Genomic DNA, 22,176 nt, shown 5'->3' on the forward strand with positions numbered 1-22,176 from the left:
GATCCTGTACCCTCATAATTATGTTACTCTTCATAATTCATTATTTCAAAGCAGGGAGAAATAGAAGAGTTAGACTAGTTTAGAAATTATTTTAATAAGACAATGAAAAATAATATTTCTAATTGAGTTACATTTCTAATAGTTCAGGTAACAGTAAATCAGACCTGCCACTATTCCTGAAGGCTGCACATTAAAATATTGCATGATTATTATTTTAGAGATTTGTTATGATGTTGAGAGTTCATACACAAATGAAATCAAATTTATTTTATTGTCTATTAGGTTTCCTATGATATTCAGAAAGCTTTGCAATGCAGCTAAACAAGAGCTTCCTTAGCCAAATTATTAAATGCAATTTCCACTTTTTTAAAATCATCAAAATTAAGCTTAGTATGTGCAAGGCATAACATAAGTCATGTATCTTAATTGCATTTTTTTTTCATTTTAGTCTCATAGCACCCTTGTGAGTCACATAGGCATTCTTTTTGATTTTATAGATGAGGAAACTAAGGTGCAGCGAGGGCTCTAAGTGGTAGTCTGTCTGGGATGGAATTCTATTTACTTTAAGTCACTGTTCTTTCCATTATACCAGAATGTCCTGTAACTCCTCATGTGATAAAGATGAGTGATCTTAAAGTGACATTCATGCCTCGTGGTTGCAAAAGAATAAATACTCTGAAGCCCAGTTCATGGTAGTTTTAGAGCAGAGTAGCATCAATGTGAATGCACAAACTTTGGAATCTGAGAATTATGGATTTAACTCACTAGAGTTAAAATTAAAAGCTACTTAAAAGCTATGTGACCTTAGGTGTGTTACTTAATCTTTCTGAGGCTCAATTACTAAAATGAAAATGCAAGTAATAATAATAATATCTATTTTAGAGGGTTTTTAAGAAGATTGATTGAAGTAATGACAAAAAGTTTTTAACACGAAATAGATGTTTAATATAAGTAAATTCTATTGATAATAGCAATTGTATTACCACACTATGCTATCTCCTCGCTTCCCAGGGCTCCAGCTAACCATCTCTGAGTCAATCTCTTTCAAATATTAGGTCCAGACCTCCCTTCTGAATTCTGGATGCATATATCTCATCACCTTACTTAGCATCTACACTTGGATATCTCACAAGCATCTCATACTCATTACATATCAAACTGAACAAACTAATGATACACATCACCCCTATTCCTATCCTGTTAATATCTGCTCACCTGCCACCTTTTCTATATATGATCAAGAGGATGATGAGGAGGTGGAGGAGGAGAATGGTAAGTGTGTATGTACAAAATCAACACCACAACCAATCAAATCTCAATTCACTGAGTTCTGAGGATTATACCCTGTAAATTTCTCCTGATACCTGGTCCTAGCCACCATCATTTCTCTCTTAGCATACTTCAATCACACCTACTTCTGCCACTCATAACCAAATAGCATCTTGATTTTCCTGCTCCCTTGAGACCTAAATAAAATTGACTTTAAATCCCTTTCCATCTCTAATGGAAGTTCAAATACCCTTGGGGTTTTTGTCAACTTGGAGAGGTTTTCACTCTCACAATTTCCTCTTCCCTCAGGCTCCAAATCTCACAAATATAGCTCCTGTGCCCTAACACATGGATATGAATTTCAGCAGCTTCAGCAAAGTTCACACGAGATCCACTCACACAGAGCATTTGTGAGTGTAGCAAACACTAGTGCAGACTGGGATTTAAGGAGGTGGAGACGTGTTTGCTATTCAAAATGCACTTCCAATGGAACATTAGGCATTTCCAGTTTTAAATGCTCTTCGACCTCCTCACCATCTGGATATTTCCATTAGCTGACTGTTCCTTCTCTATCCCGACATCACACCATCTTGCTGGCTCTTCTCTCCATGTTCTTTTCTAGCCTCTTTCCTCTTCTCTCTCCCCCCTACTTTCTGGAATAAAGCCATTTTTCTCTGTAACTTGAATAATAATTTGTAACTAATTTGGTTGTGTGTGTTTTTGTTTGCCTTGATCCCTCTGCTCACACCGTCAGTGCTCACTTCTATTCTAAGTGGTTCGTTATCATGCATTTTTTCATCAAAAGTTCTCCCCAGTAGGAATTTGGGAGCCAACAGTTAACATAATAATTGTTTCTTCCATTAAAGAATGCAAATCTGATCATTTTACTCCCCTGCTTAATAGCCTGTAAGTGGCTTCCCATAGCCATTAACAATAAGCCTCAACTTTTTTAGAAGGCTCTACAAAGCATCCCATGATCTCATCTCCACTATTGGCCATTCTGAGGTTATTCTGGTTTCTCAAATGCATTATGCTTTCTCCAGCCCCCAGGTCTTCATACACACTGTTCCTCAGAGATCCTATTCTTTCTCCAACTCATCACCAGGCCAGCTCTTACTGTCGCCTATAGGCTACCTGTGTAGTCTCTTTCTTCCTCTAGGTTAGATCCTCCTGCTAGACCTGCTTTTATCATCATGCACTTCTTAAAGCTTTTTTTTCACTCATTATTATTTAATCATTTATCACAGTGTATTTCCTTTCTGTTCTTGTAGACTACCAACATTACTGGGACAGGGACCAAATTTCTTTTCTTAACCATCATATCCTTAGCATCAGGCACACAGTAGGCACTCAATTTTTGAGAACTTCTTGAAGGTCAACATTGAGCAAAGCCTGTACGTAAAATATTGCACTTCATCTCCCTTAACATCTGGGCTTTCATTTATCTGGCATGGAGGGATCAGCCTCCTAGAAAAACCATCAAATTCCAGTGATGGTGGAGGATACAAGAAGCTATTTGCTTTAAAGTTCTGACAGTGTTGTTGTTGACGATGTTAACAGCTCAACGAGGGGAGTGAAAGCTCAGTGCTTACAAAAGGTCACAAGGGACACACCTCAATGTGCTGAGAACTGCGTGGTTGGTAAGAGACTGCACTCTCTGTCAGCTCTCATCAGGATTTTTAATTAACTGGTGTCACAGTCGGAGAGACACTTCGTGCCTGTGGGGAAATTTGACTGAACTCATCCATTCTCAAATAAATGATTAGCACCATCATCTTCCACGGTTTCTTTCAAGAAGTGGGACAGCTACATTTTTACAAGCATCTTTCCGAAGTAAAACTATAAATACTGCAAAACTATAAATACTACAAAGGATAGAAAAGAGGGATGGAGAATTTTTTTTTAAATCAGGCAAAATTATGTCTGTCAGTGCTTCATTTTATGAAAATAGCACTTGTTCCACAGGCAGAATTAACCTGTCAGGAGCCCCTATTTTTCATAACACATTAAGCCAGAAAAATATTGCATGTTTTTGGAATTTGCCAGACCATTGTGCCTTCCTGGAGGGTGGGCCCTCCTCCTCCCAAGTCAGTCATCAGCCAGGCACAGCTTCACAGGTCCCTGAACTTCTCAGCACAGTAGGTCCCAGAAATTGTTCCCATGGTAACCTTTAGTCAAACAGGTTAGCTCAGGTATACAGCACAGGCATGACATACACAGGCATAACAGCAAAAGAAATGCCTGCTGCTCTTGTTCAGAATGCACAAAAAGGGCGGGTAATACTGATTACTGAATAAATGAATGGTTATTGAATGATATATGAATCATGGCATTCGTGACCTAAAAAGATACAATTTCTAGTACTTATATGTCCCAAAGAAAATAAATGAAAAACCATAGGTCATAAATTTGGTAACAACAGTTAGCTATTCTATTTGGAGGATCTACTAGATACCACACATTGGGCTAGGAAATATACACAGATAATCTTGTTTGTTCCCCCACAAAAACCTCACCATGATAGGTTTTAGTATTTCCATAATTTATCTCAAGTAAGTGAGGCTCAGGGAATTAAAATGAGAGACTATCTGGGGAATTTGAACCCAGGTTCGACTATCTCCAAAATGTCTTTCTAACTCCAAATTTATATTTTTCCTGATATCTCATTTTCTGAGCATCTATCAACCATATCCTAGAGAAATAAGTCATGGTTTGTGCTGAGGGAGCTCACCATCAATTAAGTACAGATATGAAAGGTATCATTTGGGAAATCAGTTTGGCTCCAGGATCTTACAGTCTGGGGACTGCAGAGTAATAGAGTCATAACATGTATGGTTGAAGAATTGCCTTGAGTGCCAGCTCCCCCATGTTATAATAGAGAAGCCTTGAGAAACCCATTTAATTTCTTTGTACCTTGGTGTTTTCATCTGTGAAGTGAGATAATAACTTAATAGGATGTTTTGAGGATCAAATGAGAAAAATGTATTTGAACGTGCTTTATGAAATATAAAATGTTACATGCAGTTAATATCATCATCCCATATGTCACAATATCTTGGCGCATTTTTTCCTCACAACAATTTCTTTCAATTAAAAATGCCAGGTTAAAGTCTTTCCTCAAGCATGTTTTGTTTAATCTTCAGAATTAAGAGTTCTGCAGCACTTCCACCCCAAATCCATATTGGAAATCTAACATAATTACTGCATTAATACATATGCATATATATATATATATATATATATAAACTAGAAGCCCAATAAACGAAATGCATGCAAGAGTAGGCCTTCCTTTCCCCGGTTGCCAGTACCAGCTTCCCTCTGGCACCCGGGACCTGGGCTTCCCACGCAGCCCTGGCTTTGTCTGGAAGGTCATCTGGTCTAATTAGCATATTATGCTTTTATTTTTATAAACTAGAGGCCCAGTGCATGAAAATTCATGCACTCAGGGGGGGTGTCTCAGCCCAGCCTGCACGCTCTCACAATCTGGGACCCCTCAGGTAGGGTCCAGTTCCATCGTAGTATGGCTCTGGTTCCCCGGAGCCTGCAGGCAGGGGAGGGACCAAGATTCCCAGATCACAGCATGGCTCTGGTTCCCCAGAGCCTGTGGGCAGGGGAAGAAACCAAAAGGCCAGTCCGATGGCAGCATGGCTCTGGTTCCCCAGAGCCTGCGGGCCGGGGTAGGGATTAAGAAGCCAGTCCAGTGGCAGCATGTCTCCGTTCCCACAGCTCCCTCCCACCACTGCACCGCAGGCAGCCAGGGCCCACAGCTCCCTCCCGCAACTGCACCATGACCCAGGACAGACTCCCACGGCGGGCCATCCCGACCCAGGATTGACTCCCACCATGGGCAGCCAGGACCCGGGACTGACTCCCATCATGCCAGTGGGACCCAGGACTGACTTCTGCCGCGCTGGCCAGGACCCAGGACTGACTTCTGCCGCGCCGGCCAGGACCCTAGCTTGGTGTTTGGTTGTCCATCGGACATTTAGGTCATGACGGACCCAGCTCTTTATATATTAGGATATGTATCTTCACACACATATAGCAACTTGATAAGGAAACATCCTTTGTATTTACTCTAAATTAATGCTGCATGAATAACAGAATTTAGTTATCATTCTGCACTCTGGCTGGACAGAACAAAAGAGTAGGAAGCTGAACGTCTTAAGATGAGCTATTTGATCAAGGAAATGACAATGCAAAAAATTCAAAGGTTGTAATGTAACAGCCTATGGGCTGAGGCTTGCCCGTAAATGTGTTTTTTCTTTGGCCAATATAGCTATATTTTGTTGTAACTGAGCTTTTTAATGAGGCTTTTAGACAATGCAGCTACCTCCCATTTGCTAACTACTCCATCATTCAATCCTCTCAAACTTGACTGCTTCTCACATTTACATCACCTGCCAGACATGTGAGTTTGGACCCTTTTACCAAACGAGAGGCATAAGAGATGAGGGCTCTGCATTATGAAACTGTTGAGACAGAAATGAATGTATCTGAGCACATCAAACATGAAAGGCAGAGCTGGCGTGAACGTGGACTCAGGCAAAGGGAGAGAACTGACACACTCTCCCTGAATAGATACACTTAGGACACGTATGAAGGAGTCTGGAATTACACTGCAGATTGTAAACATATTTATTTAGCAAGCATTTATCAACGGCCTGGTGTATGAGGTACCCAGCAGTTCCTGGCAGCCCATAATAACACCACATAAGTTAATGGTCTTTATTATATCATCACCCTTATCATCATCCTTATTATTATTGATCAGATACAATTCTAGAAAGGACAAAGGCACATTAGACCTGTCTTTCTCTTTACTTCCAAACAGAATTGCATCCCCAGTGTCCTGCAAAGTTCCTGATACACAGCTGTTGCTCAAAACATATCTGAAGAACAGTTGCATATAAAATGGAAGATTCAGGGAGCCATTTTTAGCCTTCGAGATCCGCATCCAAATTCTGCTCTGACAATCTTTGAAAGAGGCTGCGAATAATTCTAAGAAAGTGCCAGGAGGAGCCCTGCCCTGACAGGGCAGCTCTGGGACTTGGCTCTTCCTGAAGGAACTGAAAAGAACGAATATCTTGCTGCAAAAGGTTTCCTGGGAGAGAGACAGGAGGTTAAGTGGGTGAATTACATAACGTCTGCAGAGGATCATGGCTATCTGTAGTGCTATGTAAGCACCGGACATCGTTAATATTACCATTTAAAAAAATTGAGCATCCCATTACATCTTATATGGTAACCTTAGCACAACAGAATTTTCTAAGTGTTCTTTCTGAAATGCCCTCTAATGAGTCTAATCATTGATTGGGTTGCCAGCTGGAGCACTGGTAAGGTTCTAGAGCAGTGGTTCTCTACCTTCCTAATGCCGCAACCCTTTAATACAGTTCCTCATGTTGTGGTGACCCCCAACCATAAAATTATTTTCGTTGCTACTTCATAACTGTAATTTTGCTACTGTTATGAATCGTAATGTAAATATCTGATATGCAGGATGTATTTAGGTGAACCCTGTGAAAGGGTCTTTTGACCCCCAAAGGGGTCGCAACCCACAGGTTGAGAACCACTGTTCTAGAGGCACGTCATGCAGGCAGGTTTGGTGCACCTGCTCAGGCTCTCATCATGTCTCACCTGAACTGTTCCAAGGCCTCCTTACTGTCTCCTGGCCTTCGATGGGCCCAGCCCGCCAATTCCTAGCTCTACTGGTCCATACTCCTAACTATATTGTTCTTTCTAAACTGTGATCTAGCTAACCATGTCACTTTTCTGCTTTGAAACAATTCATGATTTCTTTTGGCCTAAACAATATCCAAATTCCTTAACTAGGCACATCATGGATGGGGCTATCAACCCTTTCCTCTGAGCATCCTACCACTATCCAGCCACTCCAGTGGACTGTGGGATCTCTTCCCCCTTCTCCAGATTACTTTCCTAATCTTTGTTCCCCTGGGAAACTCCTGAGTATTTTTTAAGCATTACTTCCACTCAGAAGCCTTCCCTCAGAGCCATCTGCAGAAGCAGAATTAATTGCTTCCTTCCCTTTATGTCTACAGCACTGAAAAATTCTCTTGTACTGACCAGCATCTTTGGCTGCGAGTTTGAAAGTCCAGCTTCAAAAACTTAAACCATAAACCAAGATTTATTCACTCATGTCCCCACACTGCACAGTGGCTGGGCCTTAGGATGATGGAGACCAGGACCTCTCCCTCCAGCAGCTGATCTTCATGGGACAGAAATAATAGATACTGGTGTCTCCAGCTTGGCATCCATACATACTTGAAACTAGAGGAGAAAGCTCCTTCCCACTAATTAGCACTTAGCTAATGTTGGTTCCTTGTTGAATTAAGGAATGGATAGCTCTCCAATGTTGTGTGAATAAAATATCCAGTGGACATAATTAAGAATTTTGTAGTGTTTTGAAGTTAGTGCAATAAAAGTGTATACAACCTCTATAATTAAAGTGAGTGATTTGAGACTTAACTAAAACAATCACCTTTGAAATACAACTAATACCTATTGAGTTCATACTGTTATCCTTTTTATAAAAGCCATTTAATCTTTATAAAAATCCCATGAGTTATAGGAATTACCACTCTTTCATAAATTAAGAAGATGAAGTTAGGAGGTCCTTGGGCTTCCCCAAGCACTCACAGGTAATAGGTAATTGCAGAAAAGAAATAGGCACTCAGGCTCTCTGATGCCAAGTTTACTGCTGTGCTCTCAAGCACATTATTTAACCTCTCTGAATAAAATGGGGAGAGTAACATTTATGTCTGAAGACTATTATAAGGAATAAAATAAAAAAACACACATAAAATTTCCAGTGCAAAGCCTGGTCCAGATTAGGTCATCTATATATATTAAAAAAGCCTAATATGCAAAGTGTCCCCTCAGGAGTTCAACCAACAGGAAGTTCAATCACTCCCTATGATGTGCTCTGACCACCAAGGGTGGTGCGGAACGAAGGAAGGACCCAGCCAGCAGCCAGCAGCTGGCAGCTGGAGCTGGCAGCCAGCAGCTGCTAGGGACCCTACCTGTGCATGAATTTCGTGCACTGGGCCTCTAGTCAATAGATAATAGTCATTACATTTGTCAGGGATGTTGGAGGACTTCCTGGGATTTCTGACTGGTATGTATCTGTGGCCTGTCCTCTTCCTTGTCCCAAACCCTAAGGAGTCATCCTGCATTTTTCTCCTCTTAAGTGCTGCCCACTCTGTCTCAGTAGGTTCTGTAGCCTCCAGGCTATGGAACAGGTAGCAAGCTCCTGGCTCCTCCTCCTTCACTGCAGCCAAGCACCCAGGCCCTTCTCACTGCCTCAAACAGTTCAGGAAAGAGTCGTATGAATGACATGTGGATCCCAGACCTTGTCCTGACATTAATTTGTACCACTGTCCTCTCAAGTGTGAAATGAGAGTGTTGGACCGGAGATATTTCTATATTAAAGTTTGTTATGCAAAGGAAATTTTAGTGGAACTATTTTCACTGTAGAGTCCAAGCAATAACACTATTACCCAGTCTCAGGGGGAAAAAAGTTTTAAATATTTTTTTAATTCAACAAATAAATCAGTGTTGGCCTTGCCTAATTTTGTCAGATCCATTTCTGTTACTTTTAACTCTTCCTTCTGCTCTACATCTCATCAGGGATTACATGCCTGCAGCATATATTCAGAATTTTCTCCTAAATAAAGATTCTAGAAAAAGCTGGAGCAAAGGGGCCAGAGAAGAAGAGCATGATGACATTTCTTTTAGGCCCACTGCCTAGATCGCACTTGGCCTGCTGCCTTCTTCTCATTAGTGCCACTGGCTGAATCTGATTAGCCCACCTGATTTATTTTTAGCAACCTGGGAGCCAGGGGCCAATGCTGATTTTCACGGCTGATAACAATCATCTCCAAGCTGTCCTTTGATTTGGGAAGATTGGCTCCTTTCCCTGGAAGATTCACTATCTACAAAGCATCAGGACACGTTAGGCTTATATTTCTTAAACACTTTACAAAATTGAATCTATACTTTCTATCACCATAAATATTCTTTCAGATATTGGCTGTTAAAATATGGAGTGAAAAGTTCTTAATAAATATGAATATGATGCTTGTAAACTTATTGTTTTCTGAGCTAATCAACTCCTATAATAAATGATGAATAAAGGCCAGACTTCAGTGTTCTTGTATATTCAGTGCTTGGTTTAGCCTCTCAGTCCACCCAGGCCACTGGCCATCGAGCCACCCATCACTTAACGACCAGAAGAAATAATTGTCATTAGGCAATTTTGTTGCTAGCCAAATATCAGAGTGCCCTCCTACAGTTTTCAATGGTCTAGCCTATTGCACACCTAGCCTATGTGGTATAACCTTTTGCTCCCGGGTTACGAGCCTGTACAGCATGTGACTGTACAAAACAATACCAGAGTAAATCAAGCACAGTGTAGGAGGCTGCTGGTGTTACACAGCATACTGTTCCATAGCAAACGTTTTTATAAGTAGAGAGAGTACACCCTATCCCAGCCGGCATGACTCAGTGGTTGAGCATCAACCTATGAACCAGGAGGTCACGGTTTGATTCCCAGTCAGGGCACATGCCCAGGTTTCGAGCCTGATCCCCAGTGTGGCATGTGTAGGAGGCAGCCGATCAATGATTCTCTCTCATCATTGATGTTTCCATCTCTCTCCTCCTCTCCCTTCCTCTCTAAAATTAATTTTAAAAAAAGTTAAAAAAAAAGGAAGAGTACACCCTAAAATAATGATAAAATGTAGACTATAGTATATACATAAATCAGCAACATAGTTGTTAATTATCATGATCAAGTATTATGTACTGTACATAATTGTGTGTGCTGTACTTTTATGCAGTAGTAGGTGTGTTTACACCACTACTGCATAAAAGTAATATGTTGAGGCCTTACAATGTTACAAAGGCTACCACGACACAACTACAGCCTACACTAGACAATAGTTTTTCAACTCCATTATAATCTTACTAGAGGCCCGATGCACAAAATTCGTGCAAGAGTAGGTCTTCCTTCCCCCAGCTGCTGGCACCAGCTTCCCTCTGGCACCCGGAACCCCGGCTTCCCTCACAGCCCGGCTTTGTCCAGAAGGTCATCCGGAAGGACGTCCAGAAGGATGTCCTGTCTAATTAGCATATTACTCTTTTATTATTATAGATGGGACCACCATCAGATACTTGGTCTGTTGTTGACCAAAACATCATCATGCAGTGCATGACTGTATAGAACGGGCTACATTTTATATTTGGCCCCCAAATACTCTTGGTTTGCAAACTGGTCAGGAACCTCCCAGATGTGATAGGAAACCAGCCCTGTACAGGGAGGGCAGGGAGAGATGGAAGAAAGGCAGACCACCCAGATTGGTGAGTGACATTTTTCAAAAGCAAGGGGACTTATCTTTAAGAAGCTTGTCTTAGGCCGCACAAGATGAGTAGATCTTCGCACAGCCCGCCAAATCCTAAAGACTTACATGGAATCCTTAAAGGGGTTCAGTCATGCTGAACACAAGATGCTTTCAGTGGGGTCAGTCATGTATACCATTAAGATGGTCTCAACACCACATTTCTGTCTCAATGCTGTAAGCGTGGGGCAGCTTCTGGGAACCGAAAGACAAGCTGAATGCATTCCAAGGAAAGGGGAGGGGATGGAGAGGGGTCCTGCTCTCGGGTCAACCAGAGGTCACATCCTCTCCATGACCTCCCCCAACAAGTACAGAACTCAATATTAAAAACCTACCCATATGTCTGAGGATGAGACCATGTGTGGATAAAGGGACATTTAAAAATGTTAAGGATTACCCAGGTCACAAAGCACCTAGCACGTGCCAGGGGATGACTGCAAGTCTGGCTCACTGGTTGGCTGCGCATGCGTGTGGGAGTGCACGTTGTCAGCAGTGGGGGCAATCCCAGTGGGTCCTGGAGCTGGATATGCAGCTAGAAATAAGATACAGTCCCTGCCCTTAGAGGACTTAGGGTCTAGGGTGCTTAGAATATCATGAACACAATTAAGTCTATTAAATGTTGACATAGAATCAAACTGTTCATAGCAAGATACTCATTAAAGTACTAGGATGTGTAAGAACTAGATTTCTAGGTAGGGGAGGGTTGGGGTAAGGAGGAGAGATCAACCAAAGGACTTGTATGCATGCATATAAGCCTAACCAATGGACACAGACAACAGGGGGGTGAGGGCATAAGTGGGGCGTTGGGGGACAATGGGGCGATAAGGACACATATGTAATACCTTAATCAATAAAGAAAAAAAAGAACTAGATTTCTAAAAAAAGTGAAAAAGGAGAAAAATAGTCATACATTGTTTAGGTCTATATAGTCTCTTTTATGGTACTGCTAGGTACTATACACTTGATGTGTCTTCTGACAATATGTGTGGTACCAAAATTAATAAGTAGATGAATTCTAAGAGGCAAATGCCCACCTATAGTTAATGCACTTAGCAATTTTCCCCATTCATTTAACTAACATTTATCAGTGGAAACTGTGTGTCAAACTCAATGTGTCAAAAGGGGAAGGCAAACATGTATGTGGAACAATAATGGAACTCAATTTTGATTTGTGTAAATCAGTGGTTAAGAGCTCAAACAAGAAGCGTGACCTTGGTCAAGTGACTTAATCTTTCTGAGCCTCAGTTTCCTCCACTATGAGCTAAGAATGAAAATAATAATGGCATCTTATGAGGCTATTGGAATACTTAATGAGATGACCGTGTTTATGGACTGCCTGGCTTAGTTAGCATCTGGTCCGTGTGAGTCCTTAACAAGTTTCAGCAATTTTTCTGTCCCACGTTCATAGAAGTCTAAGAGGTTCAGAGCTCAGGCTACTGCATACCCAGAAGATAAATTCAAAACAAAGCAGCCAAGTGGTACAAAGTATATGAGTCTTACTTGAGACCATAGAGCAGAAGGACTGGTCCTGCCTGTGGAGTGTAAAGGAAAAATCCGGAAGAAATAGTTAAGCCAACTACACAAATGCTTTTCCAAACGCTGTCCATAAATATTTAGCTGGAGACTTGAAGTGAAGCTTTCACTCCTCTACCTGCTGACATTCCCATATATGCTGTGGATCCTCAGTCTGGTCTCTTCTTCAAAGAGCATCTTAGCTTCTATTTTTAAGGCCTGGCTAACCTTTAATGAGGAGGATTACCACAGGTGTCTTAGTACTGGCTTTTATTATTTAGAGCTGACAGGTGAGAAGGGAGGGAGGAGTTTGCTGCCTTGAGACATTCTTCTAGAATGCTCCTAGGACTGCCACAGCATTTCTCCTTCCAAAGGAAAATAGATCTCCTCCAGCAGAGCCGAGAACAAGGGCCTCTCTGGAATTTGAATGCCACGATGATTTTATTCATTCATTATTTACTCATTTCCATGATGTGTATCTTGTGTTTATTACATAACACAACCCATTAACTGGAAGCAGCTTTTCAATGAAAAAGAGTCCTCAAAGTAAAACCCTGAGAAATCATGAGACAGAAGAGAGCTAATCTCTCTTTCTGCCTTTCCTTGTATACGGTGTAACTCTATTTTACAAAGTAATGCTGACCACATTAGTTTTGGAAAAATTATCTCAGTATAATTTTATTCTGATCTGAATTTGACCTCCATTTTCGTGTTTTCTCTTTCCTTAAACAGAATGCTACAACACTCCATGTAACTGTTCAAGATGATAATAGCATCATTGTCTCTTTAGAAGCTTCAGATGTCACGAGTCCATCATCTGTGTATGTTGTGAAGATAACTGGTGAATCAAAAAATTACTTCTTCGAATTTGAGCAGTTCAACAGCACTTTGCCTCCTCCTGTTATTTTTAAGGCCAATTATCATGGCCTTTATTATATAATCACTCTGGTAGTGGTAAATGGACATGCGGTTACCAAGCCATCCAGATCAATCACTGTGTTAACAAGTAAGCATCATGTGTAATATTGTCCTTTGAGTTTCTTCTTTGTCTGTATTCTCACAGGGTTCTAATTAAAAGAGAAATCAGCGCAGAATGGCAAGCTCAAGGGAAGGCAAGTCACAAAAATTCAAAGTTCTGCTTTATATTAAGAATACAGTTTCTTGCTGAAGCTTGATAAAGTTTCACTATTATATTTTGATTAAAAAATGTTTAAAACTAAAAGAAAGTAAGCCTTAATGAGGTATTTTAAGACTGTATGACAATTTTAGATTCATAATTGGACCATGTAATTTTCTACTATGTAACTTAAAAGAGTATGATCATAATTAAGCTATTTGTCTTCCATAACATTTATTCTCATATTAAGCAATTTGGTTTTTGAGACATTAATTTATACTCATAGTTAGCCTGCTCAAATTCTATTTTACATTTCTAGCTGAGAGAGAGAAAAAGATACCATTATTTATCAGTCACTATTCCCCACCTCATCTTCATAATAGCCTGGGCATCCAGTGCCCAAGAAAAATGCCAGAGGAAAAAATCACTGGCATTTTAACCTTCAGTGGCCCATGCCTTAAAAGTTAGTGCTGATATTAGGAAATTTTTAGGATTGGTTTTAACTATATGTGATGTTCACTTTACTCTCACTTTAATACCTAATTTCAAATTAAGATGCAATTCTACTGTATATGTCGAGGTGTGGAAAAAAGCTGTTATATATTATATGGTACAGTTTATCACTAGAGTAATTTAATGGCTCAACAAAATTCTTTTTGCTCATTGTTCTTCACCACAAATATTTTGGTGGCTGCAATTTTTAAAGTACCAAATACATGTGATAATTCTGTCAATAGTTAAGGAAAAAGAAATAGTGATATTTTCATTTAGGATAAAGTAGAGAAACACCAAGAAGCAAGAACTCAGAATCAAGCTAGAGGACATATTTTTAACATGTCTATAAAAAACTTTTTTAAAGTTTTACTTGGCAGAGTCCCAAGATCCATATTGAGTCCTAAAAATTAGGAATGGCACAGACCCAAGACCTTCAAGGTTTGCAGATATAATGAACTAATCTAGGACCTAGTTGAATCAAAGGTAGCATTTGCCTGGTAAAATGCTGTCTTAAATAAGTTCCAGAAAAGGTGAATTGGTAGTTAATAGGTCCAGGCATCAGATCTAGATATATAATACCTATAATACAATGCCTTGAAATCAGCAGCTTTGGCTTACTCATGTTCATCCTATATAATAAAAGGATAATAAAAGGCTAATATGCAAATTGTTTCCTTGGGAGTTCGACCGCCCGCTATGACGTGTGCTGACCACCAGGGGGAGGTGCGGAACAAAGGAAGTCCCCAGCCGGTGGCTGGCAGCTGGGGGAAGAAAGGCCCTGATCGACCTTGATCCCTGGCCAGGCCTAGGAACCCTACCTGTGCACAAATTTCATGCACCAGGCCTCTAGTAATTTCATAAGCATCTAGCATGAACCTTATGCTTAATAGGTGATCAGTAAATACTAAATTCAATTTAGTTAAGCAAACAGTAAGAGGAAGAACCAGGGAAAAAAAAGATTAAAACACAAAGCAAAATAAAACGATAGGGACTTGCTGACTCAACATTCATTAGCATGCCCTTAGCCACTTCTGATTAGACAGAGCTGGAGGAGTCACCCTTCAGCTAATGGCTCATAAAGAAACTTGTTAAGTAAGTATTTGATTAGAATATTTCTAGAATATCTCATTGAAATTTTAGCACCTGCAGTGAGCTCTGTTTAAAATCTTTTCTATTTTCCTTTGTGATTTCATCTTTGGCATGTGGGCTTAGAAGTGTGCTGTTGAATGACCAAAAATTTAGCAATTTTGCAGAGATCTTTTTAGTGATTCTTAAGTAAATGCTGTGTGATCAATTACTTGTGTGATTTCAATTACTTGACATTTATTGAGATTTGTTTTATGGTCCCAAATATGGTCGATATTGGTGTATATGCTGTGAGCACTTCGGTCAAATTAACTATTCAGATCTTCTATATCCTTCTTGATTTTCTGTCTACTTGGACTAACAATGCTTGATAGAGGAGTGGGAAAGTCTCCTCCTACCTCTGTGGGTTTGTCTATTTCTCCTCCCACTTCTCTTAGTTTATGCGTTACATATTTTGATGCTCTGTTGTTATGTTGTAGGTGCAAACACTTTTAGGATTGCTATGTCTCCTTGTTGAGCTGAGCATTTCATGGTTTGCAATGTCCCTCTTTATCCCAAGTAATGTGCTGTGTGTTGAAGTCTATTTTGTCTGATACTAATATAGTCTTTTCAGTTTTCTTTTACTAAGTATTGTCATGGTATACCTGTTTCATTTTTACTGTCAATCTATTTATGTCTTTATATGTTAGCAGGTTTCTTGTGGACTGCATAGAGTTGGATCTTGCTTTATTCCAATCTGGAAAGTCTCTGCCTTTTAATTAAAGTGGTTAGACCAGCACTGTCCAATAAAAATAGGATGTTAATCACACAGCCATAAATTTTCAGGTACAAAAATGTAAACACTTTTTGAAAAGGTGAACTTAATTTTAATAACATAATATAATCCATTGTATTAATAATATTATTTTAACATAATCAATATAAAAACAAAATAACACTTTTTCCATTTTAAACAAAAATTAATTAAAATGAAATAAAATTAAAAATGTGTTTTCTCAGTTACACTAGCTTCATTTTGAGTGCTCAATAGCCTTATGTAGGTAACAGCTACCAATTTTGATAATACAAGTTTAGAGCATTTACACTTAATGTAATTTTTACAATGTTAAGTTTAACCCTACCGAAATGCCAAACTGTTAGTGTGGGGGTGAGTCAATTCAGCTGAAGTGGGTTTAAGGCATTAGTCACCATTAGCTCACGGATTTCAAAGTCCTCCAGAGGGAGTGCCAGTAGTGGTCCTGGGGATTTCTCAGTCTCCAGTTATAGACTTGGGGTTCAGCGAGCCCCACCCACCTGCACCACAGAAGGGCTCCATGATTTTGCCCCTCCCCTAACAATGGGTTGCTGTGGCTTCTTACTAGTGCTAAGATTTTGGTGGGAGCAGGGGAGGATTTGGTTCTCTTGGTCCAGCCTCAGCCTTAAGCAGACCCTGTGACACTAAGTAAGGCATTCTTAGCCTCCCTACCCCTTGCCTCCAAAGTCTACCTTAAAGCTGGGGAAAGTCTTGAGTTAGAGGCCTTCCTTCCTCTCCCTGGTAGCAGAACTCTACTCTGTATCAGTGCATGAACAGTGAGTCCAAGATAGTTTCTGCCCCGCTCCTGGGAAATGATATCTTTTAAATTGGGGTATCTTTGCCTGAAAACTGGGAGGGAAATATCTTTCTGCCCCTCCCTAATGCCTTAAGGCTTCTGTTTTGTATTCAAGAAAGGTCCTGGGAATTAAGAAAGGGTTTCTCCCAGATCTTTAAGTAGACCAATCATCATCTACATGCCTGTGCCCCAGAGGGTGGCTCTCTTGCCCTCAGTATTTCTCATGAGCACCTGATAAAGGCCCATGAGAAGAGCTTGAGAGAGACCATGGACTCAACTTGTGTCTGGGACTCCCAGTCATTCTAAACCAGCGCTGTCCTAGAACTTTGGGGAGATGGGAATGTTTTATATCTGCATTATCCAGTACAGTAGCCACTAATTTTTAATTTTATTTCATTTTGAATGATTCTTTCATAAGAAATTTAAATAGCCGTAAGTGGTTAGTAACTAACTTCCTGGACAGAGCAGTTCTAAACTGTCATTGAGAACATATGCATCCTTATTAATTCATTGAAATCTTAGTTGCTTTCTTCTTTTCTGCTTGAACTCTTCCGGCCGTGCTCCACTAGGTAAAACCTTGTGTCCTTTCTGTCCTCAGAGGGCTTGTCACTCTGCAATTTACTTGGTTTGGTTGCCTTGCAATCTCACCTCTCTGAGAGATGCCAGGAAAGTTATGATCTCATGAACTATTTTGCTTTATCTTCTTGTTGTTGGGTGTCAGGAAATGAGATTGACTTGCAGCTTTCTACATCATAAAGCGGAAAAGGAAACTGATTTCTAAAAAGTGAAACTAAATATGGTTTCAGCCTCTCCTCTTCTGTCCCATTTTTAAAGACTCAATTACATCATCTCAGATTTCGAACGGGATCATAGGTTAGGAATATAAAAACTGTGTATTGATGCACAAATATTTCTATGACATTAGGCATGAGGTAACATTTGGGGTTCAGCTTTCTCCTCAAAAAAAAAAAGAGGGAATTCAAATACATGTTGACTAAGATTACTTTTGAACTCTAAAATGATCATTATTTGTTAGTTGGTGGTGTAATTTTGCCATCTTTATTTTTTTCTAATGAGAAGCTTTCCTTAAAAGTTGAGGAAACATTTGTAGTATCTACTCACAGAATTGACACATTGCTCTTGAGAATAAAACGGGACCTATGTTGCAGTCACTTCCTGTCTTGATGAAATAAGCAATGACAAAGCATTGGCCCTTGGGCAGTCCTTTGATATTTCTCTGTAGCTGTTCTGAGTCTGGGTGCTCTCTGAGAAAGCTGAGAAACATGGCAAAGAATAAATTTAGCACAAACACATTGTTAGGCCAGTTCAAAAGAGTTTCACAACCCTTAGGCTCTGACATCTGATTAATATTTAACTGATTGAGAACTTTCAGTATGTTGTGCCCACTTTAGAGAGAAGAATTCGTTTCTCAATAGATCAAGTGGTACATAAGAACAATTGTTCAGAAATTGGGGAAATACCTTCTCAGCTAGTAGTCCTGAAGATAGTGGCTGCAAATACTGCAGAACACACACACAAACACTCTACAAATAGGAAATTCTACACCAATCTAACTACTATAAATAAAAATAATTCATGTTTTTACCTTATTTACTGCTTACATTCTCAATGCCATGTCCTAGGTGCCCGAGAAATAAAAATCAATAAAAATACCCACACTCAAAGGTGGTATACTAAAGTGGAAAACAAGCCATTACAAGATATGATAAATGCTATCCATGAATGATGTAAGAGAGAGTGCCTAGCCTTCTTAAAGAACATTGGAGAGATATCACAGAAACATACAATCATTGAAAAATTAATGAAAATTTGTCAAATGAATAGAGAATGTAAAGTGTTACAGAGGGAAAGGGAATTATGTGCAGAGTGGAAGCATGCATAGCATGGCACACCTGTGAACTGCAAGGAGTTAAGATCACAAGCTGAGTAACAGGAAGGGTGGCTAGGAAAATTGGAAACAACCTAGAACACTTTGCCGAAGAGGTTAGACCTCAATCTATGAACAAATAAATGTTAAAAATAATTTACATTGGCTAATAACTCAATTTCTCTGTCCAGTCCAGCCTGGATTCTAAGACAAGAAATGAGAGTGTGTCTACAGAGAAAGGAGTAAAGAATTAAATCAAGATTTAACCTTGTCATCACTGAAAAACACATAGTCATAGCAGCTCTGGTTTATGGCTCTTTATAATAATAATAACTGTTACTTTATAATAATAATAATAAGATAGTAAAATATTTTTAAAGAATGCATTTGAGTTCCATTGAAAGCAATTCTTGGATTGAATATGGGTCAGTAATGCCTGGGCTTGGACTTCAGAATAGACAACTGACCTGAGTCACTTGTGCTGAAGCTGAGAGAAATATAAGAAGCAAACATGTATGTGGGCATTTACAAAATTCTCTTAGTTTAAGAGTCAAGTGGCTTGCAGCCCAACAAATCACAAAATAAAATATCTGTGCTCTAATCCTCATGTGCACCTTGAATTTCAAAGTTTGCATGTACTTTGATGTGCAGACTTCATATCTCAGGTCAGGAAAGACTGCGTGGACCCCCATCTCCTCTGCTCAGTGGACAGAACCCGGTGAGGATGTGAAACGGGACTGCAGCAATGGAAGAGTTACTGCTCTGTGGCGGCTTTCTGCTGAGAGCTTTCATTTTGTTTCTCTCAGATCCAGAGCCAATAGCTGGGCTTGGTAGATTCCCCGGGTTAGTAATTAGACTGGGTTGAAAGAAACACCTTCAGATGGCTCCAGACTTCTTTGGGATTAATCAACGGGAAACAGTCTTCAGGAGGGAGGGTGTTTTTGTTTGTTTACATGACACTGAAGTGAGTTCATTCTGTAACTGCTACCGTTAGTAGGAAGACCAGGGTTGGAGGCAAAGATAAAATAGAAACATTTTAACAGAGAATATAGCTCATAGTCTACATTGAAATGAGCACAATACATGCTGCAATCTAAAGGCCTCTTCACGTGTTTGTAGATGTTGGCTTGTTTTTTTTAAGAAAATGCCAGGGAAAATCATAGCTTTAACATGTGACTTCAGTCCTTCCTGGGTATCTTCAATCAAAAGCAAAGCAAAAGCAGGTTAAGATCCCGAGGAACAAAAGGGAAGTCATTTAGCTACATACTGAGACAAAGTAGGAACTTGATAAATTATTTGTCGAATGAACTAAGTCTTATTTGGTTTCCTATGTTAATTAAACTGAAATTTTAAAAATGTAAAATTTAAAATAAGGATATTGCTTTCCTTTAGTTTGTAGGTTATGTCTAAAATTCCTCTGTATTTTTAAAACTTTGAACCAAAGTGTTTTTTTTTCTCTATAATGCAATAGTTGACAACAAACCAAGTTATTTTTAAAATTTTCTTGAATAAATTTTAGTCAAGTAAAAATTACCCAGTAGTTCCTTTAGCTGTATCAGGGAACTCTCATTTTACAAAGCTTTTGCTGAAGAGTGGGACGCAGAGGAAATACAGACATACACCAACCACAGTTTTTTTAAAAATAAGTATTTAAAAAGTTTTGTGATGAATTAACAACTTGAACAAAATAGAAATAAACATACTTAAAACTTCCATAGAAAGAGTAGTTTGATAAACACCATAAACTCTAATTATCACAACATAGGATGGTTTGCAATCTTATACTCAACATAGAAAGATAAGTGCTAAGTTTACACAAAGAAATAAATGCTCATGTAAGCATTTACCCTTGGTCAGAGTCAAATGTATTTTCTGTTACTGCTCTGTTATTAATATCAAATTTTATTGGCTTGGGGTAGAGAAAAATGAATTAGGAATCCGGAGATATAGCTTCTGCCATACATTTGTTAAATTTTCTTTGACGAGTAAATTGAAGGTTCTGAGTTATTATTTTTACGTTTTGTTTGTTCTTCTTAGATGCAGGCAAATAGAAAAATAAATATCAAAGTTATCTGAAAGGCAGGAAACACTATAAAATGTACTTTACTAATTACTGCTAAGGAGAACACAGCTCATGTGTACTGAGGAATTTCATGCTCGCAGGTGATAAAACTGTGTGTAAAGTCTTGCTAGGCACACTCCTTGGTACTCCCAAGTATGGATAATGGCCTTTCTCCCTTTTGCCCCATTTCCCCTTTCTTCATTTACTCTTTTTCTGCAGAACCTCTACCTGTAACTAGTGTTTCAATATATGACTATAAACCTTCACCTGAAACAGGAGTCCTCTTTGAAATTCATTATCCAGAAAAATATAATGTCTTCACAAGAGTAAACATAAGCTATTGGGAAGGTAAAGACTTCCGGACAATGTTATATAAAGGTAAGAGGCAAAAGAAAGAATGAATAAATGATAATTGATTATTACTTTTTACATGATTTTTGCCAAATGGTCTTCACCCTTGCTCTAAATAAATCTTATAGTTCACTATTTGACCATAAATAAATCATTAAAATAGTTATTTATTCATGACAATCTTGTGATGAGGAGTCTTAGAATATTTGGTTCATTAAAGTCATGTTTCATGCATAAGCATAAGAAATACTCAAATTATTGTCACTTACATGTTATTCTTGCCAAAGGTAACATGTTGTTCTTGCCAAAGGTAACATGAATTTATTTCCTGTGGGGAGAAGAGAGAAAGAAGAGAGCCAAGGGGAATTAATAATTTCAAAAGAACCAAGCCAAATTCTCAGTAGACTTTGGTGGGTTAGGATGGAGAAATAAAGAGAGAGAGAGAAGAGAGGGCGTTCAGCTTCACTGGAGGTGAATCAAAGTGGAGGAACTTAAATACTCAGGACATGCCCTAGCCGGTTTAGCTCAGTGACTACTCAGCCTGCACACTAAACGGTCCTGGGTTCGATTCCAATCAAGGGCATGTACCTTGGTTGCAGGCTCCTCCCTGGCCCAGACCTTGGTCTGGGCATGTGCAGGAGGCAACCAATCAATGTGTTTCTTTCACATCGATATTTCTCTCTGTCTTTCCCTCTCCCACTCTCTCTCTAAAAAAAAAAAAAAAAATCAATGGGAAAATATCCTCAGGTAAGGATTATATATATATATTCAAGACACAAGACTATAACAATTCTCTGCCAGGGCTTAAATGATGGTGTCAAAGTTGACTGGCTGTAACTGGAAACATGTATTGGTGAGGTGGGAATGCATATTGAAACACACAGGTCATGATGTCCATGGTGTCCAGAAAGGTATCATTTTAACTTGCTGCTTTTACAAATGCCTTTCTTCCATAGACTTCTTTTTTAAATGAAGCACTGTTTAGAAAATACACAGTGCATTTTTTCAGTTTTTTAAAACTTTAAAATATTTAAATAAGCATAAACATAGATTCTGCAAGTTATTGCATTCTTTATTTTCAATGAAAACATTATCTGCAAATTAATAAGTGGGGCCTTATTTGTTTATTATTACAACGCAAGTACAAGATCATGAGTGGTTTAAAAGCAGTCACTGGAACTTTTGCGGAGTTAAAAGCCATGAGTTTATAAATAAGAGAATATGGTCTCTTTTTTCAATTAACTTTAAAATTATTTTTGGCTTTTAATTTCATTAGTGGTATTTTTCATTTCCTTCTCTCATTTCTTTCTAACTTAGACTGGATTTCTAAATTTGTTATTTTCTTTAATGTTTTCTAAATTAAATCCAAATTAATTCCAAATTCTTATTTTTTT

At 39.1% G+C, this 22,176-nt stretch overlaps 1 protein-coding gene across 1 annotated transcript in view; it reads left to right on the forward strand.

Annotated features, from left to right (window-relative positions):
* The window catches only part of PTPRO (protein tyrosine phosphatase, receptor type O), a 201,939-nt gene that overhangs the window by 97,361 nt on the left and 82,402 nt on the right, over nucleotides 1-22,176 (forward strand). The window contains 2 exon segments of the mRNA XM_023749835.1: nucleotides 12,927-13,200; nucleotides 20,651-20,809. Coding sequence (XP_023605603.1) covers nucleotides 12,927-13,200; nucleotides 20,651-20,809 — 433 coding nt within the window.

Source organism: Myotis lucifugus, unplaced genomic scaffold (genome assembly GCF_000147115.1).
Source record: "Myotis lucifugus unplaced genomic scaffold, Myoluc2.0 scaffold_10, whole genome shotgun sequence".
Taxonomy (NCBI): Eukaryota; Metazoa; Chordata; class Mammalia; order Chiroptera; family Vespertilionidae; genus Myotis; species Myotis lucifugus.